We start from the raw sequence: 13,761 nt of genomic DNA, 5'->3' as shown, positions 1-13,761 counted from the left end.
AACTAGCTACTGGGAGAGGCAAGCTGCCGCTTCTGAGACGTGCGTTTCTATGTCGTCGCAGGTTAGAGACAAGAAAAAAAACAAGGAAGGGAGGAAAAAGGCAACACTTTGCATCTCTCTATAAAACTACAAAATTCATGGGCCGGCCTGTGGCTCAGCGGGAGAGTGCGGTGTTGATAACACCAAGGCCACAGGTTCGGATCCCATATATGGGATGGCCGGTTTGCTCACTGGCTGAGCGTGGTGCTGACAACACCAAGCCAAGGGTTGAGATCCCCTTACCGGTCATCTTTAAAAAAAAAAAAAAAAAAAAAAAAAAACTACAAAATTCATTTCTGCTTTGAGAAGGTGGAAAAGGCTTATTGTTCCTTTCTGAAAGAGAACGAGAACTTTTCAGATGTGCGTATCCCTGGGTTCTCACTCAGGGATGGTAATTATGTAACTAGAAATATTGATAGAAAAGTTAACTTTCCAATTCCTTTTATTTATTTATTTTTTTAACAACAAAAGCAACAACAAAAAAAAGAGCATGAGGAGTTTGAAGATTCAGAGAAGATTTGTGTTGCAATAACATTTTATTTCTACCTGACCTTGATTTCTGGTGAATTAAAAGGCCAGTTTTAAATACACCACATGATATTTTTCTGGTCATTTATATCAGTTCGAGTGGTAAAAATAGACAAAGAATTGCTGTTTACCAATTACCATCCCAGTGATTAAAAAAAAAAATCCAGCAGGAGGAGCTCTAACATGCCTTAGAGCGAAAATTTTAAAAACAAAAATTTTCACAGCAAACAGAGAAAAACAGAGAGGCATTGTGCCTTGGAAGCTGCCATGTCAGTGAACAAATATGTGACTAAGTCCAATTTAATGCTTAGTGAGAAGCCAAGTGATGATACTGGTGGAGACAGAACGGCCCACATTTTCTCCCTTCCATGAGCCTCCTTGTTCTGAGACAGTTAAACTGGGACTGGGTCTGCAGTATTAGCTGTTAAAAAAGAGGGAGCAAAAGGCTGATTTCTGGGCAAGTCTAGAAGTCAGTCTTTTCTTCTGAAAGCGTCATAGTGTTTATAAATGAGTCTTTGACACTGGCTCAAGAACTGCATTTTAAAACTGGATTGTTGGTTGAACACTACAAACTTTTTAAGGTTCAGTTTCTTTTACTCAGTTGCTTGCTGGGCGCTTTTTTAAGATGAGAGAAATGCCGTGTTTGTAAAAATTGGTGCTAAAAGGGCAAGGAATCGTATGTCCCCTGGGCCATGTAAAGAGTCTGCAGAAAGAATTAGAACTTTCTAACACATGCACACATGCATGCGCACACACGTACACAGAACTGGGACACAAAGAATTTACTCAGAAAAACAGTGAGGCGTATATGAATTTAACAGTTATTGGATTTTTAGGGTAAGCCTTTTCATTTTAGACAGTGTTGTGGGGGTGGAATGGATGTGTGGGCATAAGGTGATCAGAATTACTTAACCTGAAGGAAATTTTCAACCAATCCCTTTTAATCTCGTGCCAATAAAAAGTCAAACTTTTTGTTTTACACCTTAATGGTATGCCCACATTTAAAATTTTTATACAAGCTCCTACAGAAACTTTAACTAGACCAATTCAGACTGAAAGTCACTAAATAAAGCTAGTCTAGACGGAAAATCTATGAAAACCATATGTCTTTTAGGCATCTGTCGTACAAAAACTGCCATCATCTTGGAGAGATTGTTCACAAAATATGCTTTTAGAAAACATCACTATGATGACCCCAGAGGCTGAGCCTAAGAAGACAACTGGAGTCGGAGAAAGTAAAGCCTAAATGTTTATAAATGAAAGGCTCTTATTTCCACATACACCCAACTTTCTGTAAACACTACTGAAAAGACAGTCCAATGAAGATATCATGTATATTTCCATTATTCTGGAAGGAATCAAAAAAGTTTAGTTTTGTTCCTTCACACTCCTATAGAACATCAGACCAAAGGATCTCAAAGCAATTCTGTTCTCACACAGAGAACTGTTTGGAATAATGTCGTACATGGACGAGGCCAAAAAAACAGAACATTTTCTTCTGATTATTACCTCATCCCGCTGGCCTGCCAAACACAACTCGAAGGCAGGTGTCTGACATAAGTAACTAGAGGAAGACTGTTCTATATAATTGGGTGTAGGGCCCAGCTGAGAAATGAGGGAGATCAGAAAGACTGGAATACAAAAAAGCGGTGCAGTGAGAATTCAGTAAAGACAAACATTCTAAAACCTTACTTTTTCAATTTAATATTGCTTCCTGAACTAGAAACAATGGTCAGTATTACCTTCATTATTCTAACTAGATATTTTACATCTCAAAATGCAATTTTTTTGTTTGTTTTCTGGAGGTGGCTCCCTCTTTAGGTTTTGTAGGTGTTCTTTGGTGGTGTTAGACTTTTGCTGCTCAATATCAGAACTCAATCTCTGGTCTGTGATTTTTTTATTTAATTAATTTTACTTTTTTTTTGTTTCTGTGGTAGATTAATAGCAACGACCACCACTTCTTTGTTTTTTATTGAAACATAGTTGATTGCACATATCTGTGGGGTTGAATATCAATACCTGTGTGCCATATGAAAATGCATTTTAATTTTAATATGTGGTATGAAATCCGTAGGAAAAAATAGAAATGCAAACTTTAGTGACAAAAATAACATTTTAACTAAAAACTGTGAACAGTCTACAGAGACTACAAAAGTGTTTATAAATTGCAAAGATTCCTTGTGACCCTTTGGAATTTTTTACTGAAACTTCTTGCTCTGCTGGGAAGGAGACTTTGGAACAATACAGTAGCGATGGTTATTGGCACGAGTGCCCCTACGTGTTGTTCAGAGGACTGTGAACGAACAATATATATCAAATAGCCATATATGGAGAAAAGGTCCTAGGTTGGAGGGAGTAGGTACAGAAAAAAAACAGGGAAGTTTAAAAGATGTAATAAATCACCCACCAAAGTGGGTGTTTATTCAATGTGTTTATTCAAAGATATAGTGCTTTAAAATGAATTTTAAATATGCTTACTAGTTTTCAGGGATTAAGTATTAAGCTGGTGATGGAGTAATTTAGAGTGTTTGAAATATTAAAACAAATCAAGCAATTATAATAACATCCCTAATTACAGATTTCTAAACTGAACTCGAGAGCATTTAAGTAAGTTAATCAAAGTCTACTGATGAGTCATAGGGACTTTTCTGGCCCATTAATTTCAGTTCTGAGTGCTGCTATTGTGAGAGCTAGAACTATAAGTCTGCTTTCATGCAAATGATATGCAGAGCCATGGATTTTATTTTGACATTAGACATAGGTATGTGGAGGGAAATTACTGCAGTGGTTTCTCTAGTTAACACATTTACTAATGTTTCCATATAATTTTTCCACTCCAAGAGGCGATAATTAAGGTAGAATTTGCCTCACATGAAGTTTTATTGTTTTAGTTATTAAAAATATTCTCCAACACTACTGAGAAGCAAAAAGAAATTCTAGTTGTTTAAAAAATAAGTAGATATTGTCCTCAGTTTTTATAGCTTTTCTTCAGTGAATGGTGTTGTAATGGCAGAGCAGTGGGATAAATGCTCTGGTGTAGGCCCTTGAACACAGTACTGAAGGGCAGATTTACTTGGGGGAAAATTTTATTCACTCTAAAATTGGCTTTAACAATAATCCTAATATAAGCTTCAAAAAAATGCACATGTACAGAAAGTATCTTATATAAATATCCTTTCCCATGTATAATAATTTCATTGTACACTCTCTGGACTGCAAAATGCCTTTAAAAATCTTTCTCATCTACTGTTAGAAGAGGTGTCATTCTAGATGAGATATATACTAATCTTTTGGGATAAATGAAATACCACAAATGAATGTTATGTATTTGAGTATGCAGACCAAAACTAAATTTGGATAATGTTGCTTTATGAAAATCTGAAGCCAAATATTGGTAATATTTACATGGTGGAGGCATCTGGTATATTTGACTTTAAAATAAGACCATTTCCCAAATCATAGTCAAAGTTACCTGAGGCCTTTTCACACTGTCTTACCTCCTCTTAGTATTTAAAATTCCCATGGAAGCTTGAGAATTCCCCTGTGGTGGTATATCTAGTTTGTGGTTTCCAGGTCTTTCCCTTATTCTCTCTTAGTTGGTGCATTAGCCCTTCTACCAAAAAAGCAGGGAGGAAAAGAAGGATGTTTCTAAATTTCATATTAACTTGCACTTACTGGGTTCCTGGAAGACCTTATAAGCATTTCCAACTTGTCCTATTTTCTAGTGCTTAAATTGATTCCCAATAGGGGAAAAACCTGACGTTTTGAAGATTTGGAATTCTTAATGTCTCTGAACAGTTGAAGTTAGAAAGGCCCTGCCTTGCCATTGACTGTGACTTTTGTTACTTGCCCATTTTGATTAAACACTTTTTCTGATCCTTGGATGAAATGCGTTCTTTCTACAATTCACATGAGCTGATAATTTTGACTGGAAAACAGAAGTAAACATTTCCTAGTGCTTATGGGAATAGTTACAAAATAACTCAAGAAATCAGGGCACTTGCTATTTGCGGTTTTGCCTATCCTGTGGCTCTGATGTCTGAAAAGCAGCCAGAAGGTAAAGAAAGTACCATGCCACGAGGAGGCCACCTAAATATCTCGTGGCTTTAGACTTTACCCTATGTAGAAATACTATTTTTGATCAGAGTTGCCATGTGATCTAAACTTCATCTAAATACTTAAGTAATGTGGCATCAATACACATGCAGATTCTGTCAAAGCCAACGCCTTTCCAACACTACCTTCCCCTCCCCTGCATTTAAAATCTTGGCCTGACAAAAAGTGTAATATTCTTTTGGCAACAGCACGTGGCAAGCCAGATGGATTTCATTTGGCTACTAAAGGGTGTAAATATGTGTTTAGATTTAGAGGTTCCCCCAGACAACATTTACAATACGTTGGCAAGAATAAGCTAAAGGATTTCAATGTTGGGCATTTAAAAATTCTATGTTAAAGTAGCAATAAAGTTATGACAAGCAGGCAAAAGCCATCACACCCTCAGCTAAATCCTAGACTTCTTTCTAATATTGCTGGAGGTAGACATTTAAGGCAAATTCTGAGTGAACGATGCAGCGTTTACATTTTCAGTTTTAATTTCCTGGCTGTTATCAGCTAAAGCAACTATAGTAAGCATTATTTAAATTTCACTTATAATCCTTCACAGTACCTGATAAGTCAGAGGTAAGGAAAAGGCCCCCAACAGTCCATTCTATAGTTTGCTGCTGGATAAAATTTAGAGGTGAAAGAGCCACGAATCACCTTGTGTCACTGAAAAACATGCCATCTAACCAGGACTGTCTAAATGTGAAGGTTTCCTTGTAAAACCTTTCTTTCTTTCAGTGAGAGAAACAAAAGAACACAGTGATGGTACTAGCTCATCTGTGTCTACAGGTCTGTGTGTCTGCTTATTCTGCGTAGAATTTTTTTTTCCAGTCTTTGAGCTGACATCAACTTGTATATAGGAACATTCAGCAGATTCCAACTGGTGACAATTTGCTGCTGACTGGCCACAGGAAGAATAATAATCCTTTACTGTGCATTTTTCACTGGCCAGTGGCTCCTTTGGCAGAGTCCTGTCTTGGCTGTCTTCCTTTATCAATTCAGGTGAAACCCAGGGCAGGGCTGGGTACCATGAAACTCAGGAAGGCTCTCCCGGTAGTGGTTAAAGCTTAGCAATTTAGAGCCCCAGGGAGAAAAATGACAGAGCTATTTGCTGTTATTTGTCATGGGACATGGAAGCACTTGTGTTTGGTTAACTTGATGCTGGTTATCACTGGGCTAACAATGGCTATTTACTGCCACCTGCCACCTGTCTGCATTTACGTTCCTTGTACTTTGCCTCATGTAGCTCCTTTCTTATTTTCCTTTTTCTTTTACTCTCCTGCATCATCAGATGTTTGGAAAAGTAAGATAAAGGAAACATTGAAAACAGAAAGGCAGTTTGAAGTCTACCTTGACACATCTGCAAAGCTCCAAAGTTCTGACCTTCAGAACTTGTATTCTGTTTCTGGGCCTGGCCTAACCAGACTGCCAGTCATCTGAACTGGGGCAGGATGGAAATGTTTGTGTAAAGTAGACTCAAGTTTGCTAGACCCGAGAAGGAAACCACCAAACTAATTTTACTTTCACTTAAACCAGATTGAAACCAAGACCTGAAGAATGAAAAACTTTGACATTAACCATTGATTCACCTCTGTGAAATATAAAGTTACAACCAGAATCATTGTGGAATTGGAATGAGGCTTTTGATGGAATATTTAATTGAGGAGCTTAAATTAAATTGGACGTTTTCTTTAGTGAACAGCATGTGGCCAAAATTCTATTTTCATTAAAGTATATTAAGCATAATGACAACTCATGTTAAACCTGCAACAAATTATGAATTACATTTGGGGGTTTCAGTAACACATTTTGTAACATAGTTGCCTCATGAGATGCCTCAACTATAAGAAACAAAAAGAACACCTCAAAGTTGTTTCTATTCTTAGCAATTTAAAAGTTACTGCTTCACTTTTAACATCCTTTGCTAAAAGTAAAAATTGTTTCCTGAAAAGTCAGAATGCCTAATTATAAATTTATTTATTTGTTCTTTAAAAGGGAAGTATGGTGAGGAAAATAAGAGAGCTAATGGCTGACATCAGAAATCACAAGATGAGTTCATCATTTGTTCAAATGACACTCAGCTGACAGAAGGAGTCATACTTTTAGAGGTCTGCTGAGGAGTAATTATAAATTTATTTATTTGTTCTTTAAAAGGGAAGTATGGTGAGGAAAATAAGAGAGCTCATGGCTGACGTCAGAAATCACAAGATGAGTTCATCATTTGTTCAAATGACACTCAGCTGACAGAAGGAGTCATACTTTTAGAGGTCTGCTGAGGAGAGAGTAAGTCAGGATGTTTCCAGTACATGATTGCAGGGGAATCAGACACAGGCTAGTCACACAACTTGCTTAATTGTCCGTGTACCCTTAGGCCACGACTTCAGGGCTCTGCAGGTTCATCCTTCACGGCACCAAACCTTGACATGAGGGGATGCAAAGACACACTCATAAACATCATGGGTTTGCTCTTACTCAAGGTTTGGGGGACTGGCTGAAAAAAATGAAACAAAACAAGGAGAACTTATCCCTAAACAAAAAGGATTCTGTATTAGCTGTCAATTATACCAACATATAGAATAGAATATGTGAAAGAATATATAGCACTGCAGCCCATTGAGGTCAGATACCTAAAGCAAAATTAAACTGAATTATAAGGAGAACAAAAGGGCTTTTATCTTTGTAAAGAAGAGAATATGAGTGCAGTGATTATTTCTTTATGCAGAGGGATTTATAAATCTTTTTGCCTGGTTGATTTAGTAAAAAATTACTGAAAATATAGGATTGTGATGAGACTCTGAAAGTGTATCATGTAAAGTCAAGGAAACCACATTAGAATGGGCGTGAATGAGACACTCTGGGACAATCTGGATGCTACACTGGGGCTGTCCGTGCAGGGCAGGGACGTCAGCTTCATCAGGGGCTCACCAGACTAAATGGAGCATTGTACTTGGTTTCCATGTTGTGTTTCTGTCATGGGGATGTGCAGGAGTAAAAGCCAAATCCTTTTGAATGATTTAGTTTTGCCATTTTTAAAAGACATCATCAGTCTTGGTGAACAAGAGTGGTTAAAAGAAAAGACTTCTATTTTTCAACCTTTTTTTTTTTAATGGAAGATTGAATGATGAGGTAAACAGTTTGTTCTTCCTTGGATGGAGACCCTTCTTCTCACCCTGATCCCCTTTTGACCATTGCAGAATAGTTTAGTCCAAGGAAAGGGGAGAAGACAAATGACTGAAATAATGTCAGAGTTAGCTATTGCCAGGAAAAACACACTCTGATTCAGTTAATTTGTTCCATTAATGTCAAAAGCTGTGATTCCCAATTAACTAATTTTAAGAAGTTGTAACTGAAAATAGCTATGTCAGCTCTAAAGTTAATGTCTGATGAAGATTAGGATCTTCAATTAAGAGAATAGGGACTCTGAAGAGGTGGTGATGTCTGTTTAAGATCATCTTGCTAAACAAACAGTGGCTGGCTTGGATTTTCAGACGGGGTTTAGCCCCTTCAGAGAAGTTGAGGTGAGAGGGGAGGGAAAAAATCCAGATATTCTGGCAATAACAAATGTGCCACAAAGCACAGATTTGTGTATACTCGACTAACGAACGACAGAAGCATCCATACTAGTTAGTCTTCGGGAGAGAGATGCTCCCCCAGTTCAGGTGGAATTAATTAAAGCAAGCATGTCCTTTGCACTCTTTCCAGCTCCTCCACTGAAAGCTCCATGCACATAAACCAGAACAGCTTGAACAGCTGAGAAAAACTGGGCCAAAAATGACTCCAGGACCTCTCTCCTTCCTCTCCCTTTACATTGGAATGGAAAGACACAGTAACAATTTTTTTTAAAAGCAGAATGCTCATGGTTTCTGTACAATTGCAAGTGCTTTGGTTACCCCTAAATAAGGGTAAAATAAAAGTATATGTGCTCTTAAAAGTCAAGATCAGAAGTTGCTAATGAAGTTGCGAATTATCCAGAAGAAAAACATACACAGGCACATGCTAAATGGCAGAATCTCTTGCCTGTAAAAGTTCAGTCTTGCGTTTGTAATATTAAAGCCCAACAGGGAGCTGGCGGGACACTTTTTGTGCTGTCTTGTCACGTCATAAGTTTCTGGTTTCAGATAAAAGAGGAGAAAGGGCCCTTAAGAAAGCAAAGAACTTGGGGGAAAAAAAATCAAACTTCCTTCTTGGAAAGCTAAGGATTGTTTTCCTGGAAATGCTGGATAATGGCATCTCAACGTTTTTAGTTTTTAATAGAGAAAATGGAGGCAAATCACAGAGGGGAAAAAAGAATATATGAATAAATAGAACAAGATAATGTTTCAACAAGAGCTTCTCTCAATTTTTTTCTTTCTCTCTTTCTCTCATTCTCTTTTTCTGTTTCTTTTTTTGAAATCTTAAACCCCATTTCTGGCTTGCATTTGTTAGGATTCCTGCTCTGGATTTTATTAAAAACAGACTTTATGTGGTCAGAATTCTCCATCTAAAGTTAAACTTTAATAGGCATAGGGATCCTGACAAAGTCTTTCTTGCTCTCTCTCAGGTGACACTCCTTCCCCCATCCCCCTCTTAGAGGGATTTCCCTCCCAGTGCACTGAACTGGCACTGAAACTTGAAGGCTCAGCACAAAAAAACCAACTTTCTTCCTTTACTCTGTACTCTCATTTCTGTTTTAAATTTGGGACTCTTTGCAAGGCCAGATCAAGTTAAATCTGGTTCAAACTTGAAAGTGTTCTAGAAATTTCGAATAACGCAACTGCCGTCCCTGTTGTCCTGTAAATCCCCCAAGGCAGTCTCATGGCAGCTCCCCTTCCCCTTCCCCTTCTGCTGCCCATGAGCCGGCCACGCAGCTCAGCTCGGGCTACTTATTCCCACCAGCTGCCTTCTGCGTGCGAGCTCGAAAACACCAAGGGCAACTCCACCCCACTTAACGCATCAGTTTGGCATTCAAAAGTGGATTTTTCTGAAGGGTATTGGCAAGCTAGCTTGTCTGAAGGCGAGAGGTAAAGCAGGCAAGCGAGCAGGCAAGACGTGCACGTTCATTCCCGAAGATGGGCCCCACTGGGTTGCTCTGGTTCTTTCTCATAGCTAAGCAGACAAAATAGCCGACTTCGAGGCTGCTGTATGGGACTCCCGCCTTCCCCAATGGCCTCCATAACTTCCTGGCATAATGGCAGACACTTTCCCAGTCAATTTGAGGTTTTCTAAAACAATAAATTTGATCTTGCTTGTAGCGAGGCTCAATGCTGAAATTCGTGTGTTTTGTTTTGTTTTGTTTTCGTGAAAGAGAAATTCTTTTGAGTACTGCAATGCAGTGGTTCTCAAGTGGGGAGGGATTTTGCTCCCCCAAGAGACATTGGCTATGTCTAGAGATATTTTTAGTGGTCACAACTGGGGAAGGGCAACTGGCATCTAGTGGGTAGAGGCCAGGGATACTGCTAAACATCATACAATGCACAGGACAGCCCCCCACAAAAAAAATATCAGTAGTGATGTGATTGAGAAACCTTGTCATAGTTATGATACTGGGCTCTGGAGTCAGACCACTTGGAAGTAAAGCCCAGCTCCACTAGCCTGGGTGAGCAGCCTTGGGCAAGTTGCTTAACCTCAGTGCTTTATCTGTAAAATGTGGATACTAATCTATTTCATTGGGTTGTTGTGAGCATTAAACAAAAAACGTACATGCAAGCTCTTAGAACAATGCCTAGCATATAGTGAGAGCACAATAAATGTTAGCTATTGCTATTATTATTACTAGAAATTTAGCTCAATTCCAAATAAATTATAAGCCAAGTCTATTACATTTAGAGGACAAAAAGTATTGAGAGTACATATATCCTCTTTGATTAGGACCAAAATGATGATAACAGTAGTAACAACCACAGTCTTTAGTTTATCAAACTCTTTCAAATGCCTCATCTCATACGGTCTGGGAAACAACCTTGTTGAATTTTCCTATTTCATAGATGAGGAACTCCTGTCTCAGAGTTAAATGAGTCGCCCAAGATTTGTGGCAACCCAGGTCTTCTGATTCCAAATCCCTTGCTATTTTCCTGCTACACCACCCTTTGTTTACTAGTTTAAGATCCCCCTTCCTGTCTTCATTACACCCAACAACCTGAAGATCAAAATAGAATGTAAGCATCATGACCAGAGGATGAGGTGACTCAGTCTTCACACGTGGGTGGAAGTCACTTCTGTTTTTTATGGTCTGTTATGTAGGCAGGTTTTCCTTCATGGAGCAGGCAAATATTTTAATTCTTTGAGTTAAATTTTTTAAAATTTAACTTTATATATGGGCTAATTTTCTTTCCTTTTTGAGTTTCTGATTTTGAGAAAAAAAGCCCCTTTAATAGTTTATATCTTTAAAATATCTGATTATATACGCATTGTATATAGTTTGACTATAATGTATGAAGGTGAGAATATAGCTCCAAATGTATATGTTTCAAGTTTTATTATTTATCAGCTGTATTGTTTCACAATTAGGCCTGAAAATCTGCTTATAATTGTTTAAATGTATTATTCAAATGTACAACATTCTGTCTCATATACGGTTAGTGATTGTGCACAGCAATCATTATATCTATGTTAAAAGTTTCTATGCACGGTTTCTTAAAAATAATTGCAGATATTCAGCCAGATTTTACTCAGCCTATGTTAAAGTTAGTAATATTGGGTGTAAGGATCATAGTTCAGAGAGCAGATAGATAAAATGACTTGCCAGTGGTATTCTAGAATTCCTTTGGTAATGGAGAAAGCAAGACCTTACCCCATGAAACTCATGACCTATCAAGCACATAGCTGCCACAACCCAGCTATGGCTCTTTTGTTTCAAAGCCCTCAGTCAAATTCTACCAACAGCTGCCAAAATGCCATTCACTGGGACCCACTTTCTTTTGGTCCCATTTAGTTTGTGCCAGTTGATAAATGAGAGGCTTTAATGACCACATATTGGTGTTTAAATGCTATAACAGGCTCAGCAATTTTCCCATGGCCCCCCTCGAGTGTGAAAATTGCAAATATGTATAAGATCTTTGCAATTTTCTTTTCCAAATAAATTTTGTCTGTCATACTATGAGAAGAGAACCAAAGAGCATCCCCAGCAATTTCTGCTATGAGCCTTACCTTGGAACACTGGGTGGGGCCCTTGTGGGCCGAGAGGGAACTTGTGGAGGGGCTCCAAAAGAGTCGCTGCTGTTGGGAAAGGGAGGTAATGGGCCTGGACGGAATGGAACTGGGGGAGCCCCAGAGTGGGGCCCCGGAGAGGGAATGGCAGGAGCTGGTCCTCGGCTGGATGTGGGCCTTGTGAGGGGAGCACTCAGTGTCGGCCTCCTTTGGGTTGTGGGGCTTGGAGGAGGTGACCTGAGGAAAAAGACAAGTCATAGTCTGCCCACTCCTATTTTTTGTCTGAATTAATCTTTTAAAAAGTTTTATAACTTCCTGACTGCTTTTTAAAAAAACGTTTTTTTGATTGAGTAACTCAGACACATGTTACTAAAGTCAACAGGTATAAAAAGGAAGAGGAAGTCTTCCTCTCTCCCCCAGCCCCTTACTCTGTGGAGACACCCAATAGCAGTTCCTTGTGTTTCCTTTTTAACTATATTCTACATATGCACAAGTGTATATGTATATGAGTGTTTCTCTCTCTCTATAAAAATCACTTTTTCGTACAACCTAGAACACAATGTTCTACAGCTTCATTTTTTTAAAGCTTCATATTAACTTGATTACCTTTTCATTTCAGGACTCATAGACCTGTCTTATTCTTTTAAATGACTGCATAATATCGTAGGATGCATCATGCATGCTTCTGAAGGGTGTTGGTACAATCTGACCTGCTTACTCCTGAACTTTAATAGATTTTTCCTGCTCTTTCTTTAGGTTTAGGAAAGCACTCTCAGACAACGCCATTGGACAAGCGAGCATAGCAGGCCTCAGGTGTCATGGGTCCATCTCCCTACCTGCGAGAATGCTGTATCCAGGAGTCATCCACTGGAGGTGGAGCAGGGGTGCTCACGGTGGCTGTGTTGATATCGCCAATGATCACAAGGGCTTCTTTAAGAGCTTGGTACATGCGAAGCATCTCATCCCGGCGCTGAGCCTGCTCAGCAGATTCCTCCATCAGAGTATTTTGGTCCTCTGAAGAATATAACTGTGCTAGGAGCTCTGAATTTATGAAATCTTTAACCTGTCAGATACCACAGGAAAATAAAAATGAGAATGAATGAGTGATTGAATGGCATAAACATGGCTGTGGCGGTCAGAGTCTGTGGACAAAGTCCACTGATGTCCACCCTGAGAAAAGGGAAGCATCATGCATCTGTTTACTCTTATTTTTGTCACTGTCCTCCCTATCTCCAGTATTGGTTCCAGTAACCATTTTCCTCTGTCTTCTTGGGCTGTTGACACTGAAGGATGACATAGATCAATTGGAGAGGGGCCAAACCCTGCCATCACCAGAACAAGGCCTGTCGGCCGTGCAAGCATTCCGTGATGTTACCTGAGGCTGCTTGGCTGATAGAAGGGGAAAGGTACCATAAGATAGGCAGCAGTATTTTCTTTGTTTTTTTTCCTTTTTGTCTTTTTTCGTGTCCGGCAACGGATCGCAACCCTCAGTGTTGAGCCCGTACCGGACCGGGACCGGCAACGGGATTGCAACCCTCGGTGTTGCACCCGCACCTCGCTCAGCCAGTGAGCGGGAACCGGTCTGTATGTGGGATCCGAACCCTCGGCGGGAGCGCCGCCGCGCTCCTAAGCGGTGCACTGTAGCAGTGCGCCACCGGGCCGGCCCCGGCAGCAGTATTTTCAACAGAAAACAATGATGTAAAGAAATCTATGTAATAACACAAGTTTTCCATTTTTTGGCAGTGCCAGTCCTGTATCTAGCTTTTACCAAAATCACTGGAAAATTATTAAGACTCCAAGTTTCAATGTTGTCTCAAAAGTGGAATTGGCACCAACAAATGAATATTTGTTAAGTACAGAACCGTATATAACTACGCAAGTTGATTTACAAAAAAAGTGAAAGAGATACCCTCTGTTTTCTAGAAGTTTACAATAGAAGCCAGTTGACAGAGATGAAGACTGACATGA

General features: G+C 39.2%; 1 protein-coding gene across 1 annotated transcript in view; it reads right to left on the bottom strand.

Annotated features, from left to right (window-relative positions):
* LOC103604857 (dynamin-3-like) overlaps positions 1-13,761 on the bottom strand; it is a 68,165-nt gene that overhangs the window by 10,688 nt on the left and 43,716 nt on the right. The window contains exons 3-4 of the mRNA XM_008589433.1: positions 12,630-12,856; positions 11,794-12,030 (exon numbers count right to left, since the gene is read on the bottom strand). Coding sequence (XP_008587655.1) covers positions 11,794-12,030; positions 12,630-12,856 — 464 coding nt within the window. The remainder of the gene's footprint in view (positions 1-11,793; positions 12,031-12,629; positions 12,857-13,761) is intronic.

The sequence above is a fragment of the Galeopterus variegatus genome, unplaced genomic scaffold, assembly GCF_000696425.1.
Source record: "Galeopterus variegatus unplaced genomic scaffold, G_variegatus-3.0.2 Scaffold5446, whole genome shotgun sequence".
NCBI classification, from domain to species: domain Eukaryota; kingdom Metazoa; phylum Chordata; class Mammalia; order Dermoptera; family Cynocephalidae; genus Galeopterus; species Galeopterus variegatus.
Note: the sequence above shows the minus strand (reverse complement) of the source record. Positions and strands in the feature narration are given on the sequence as shown.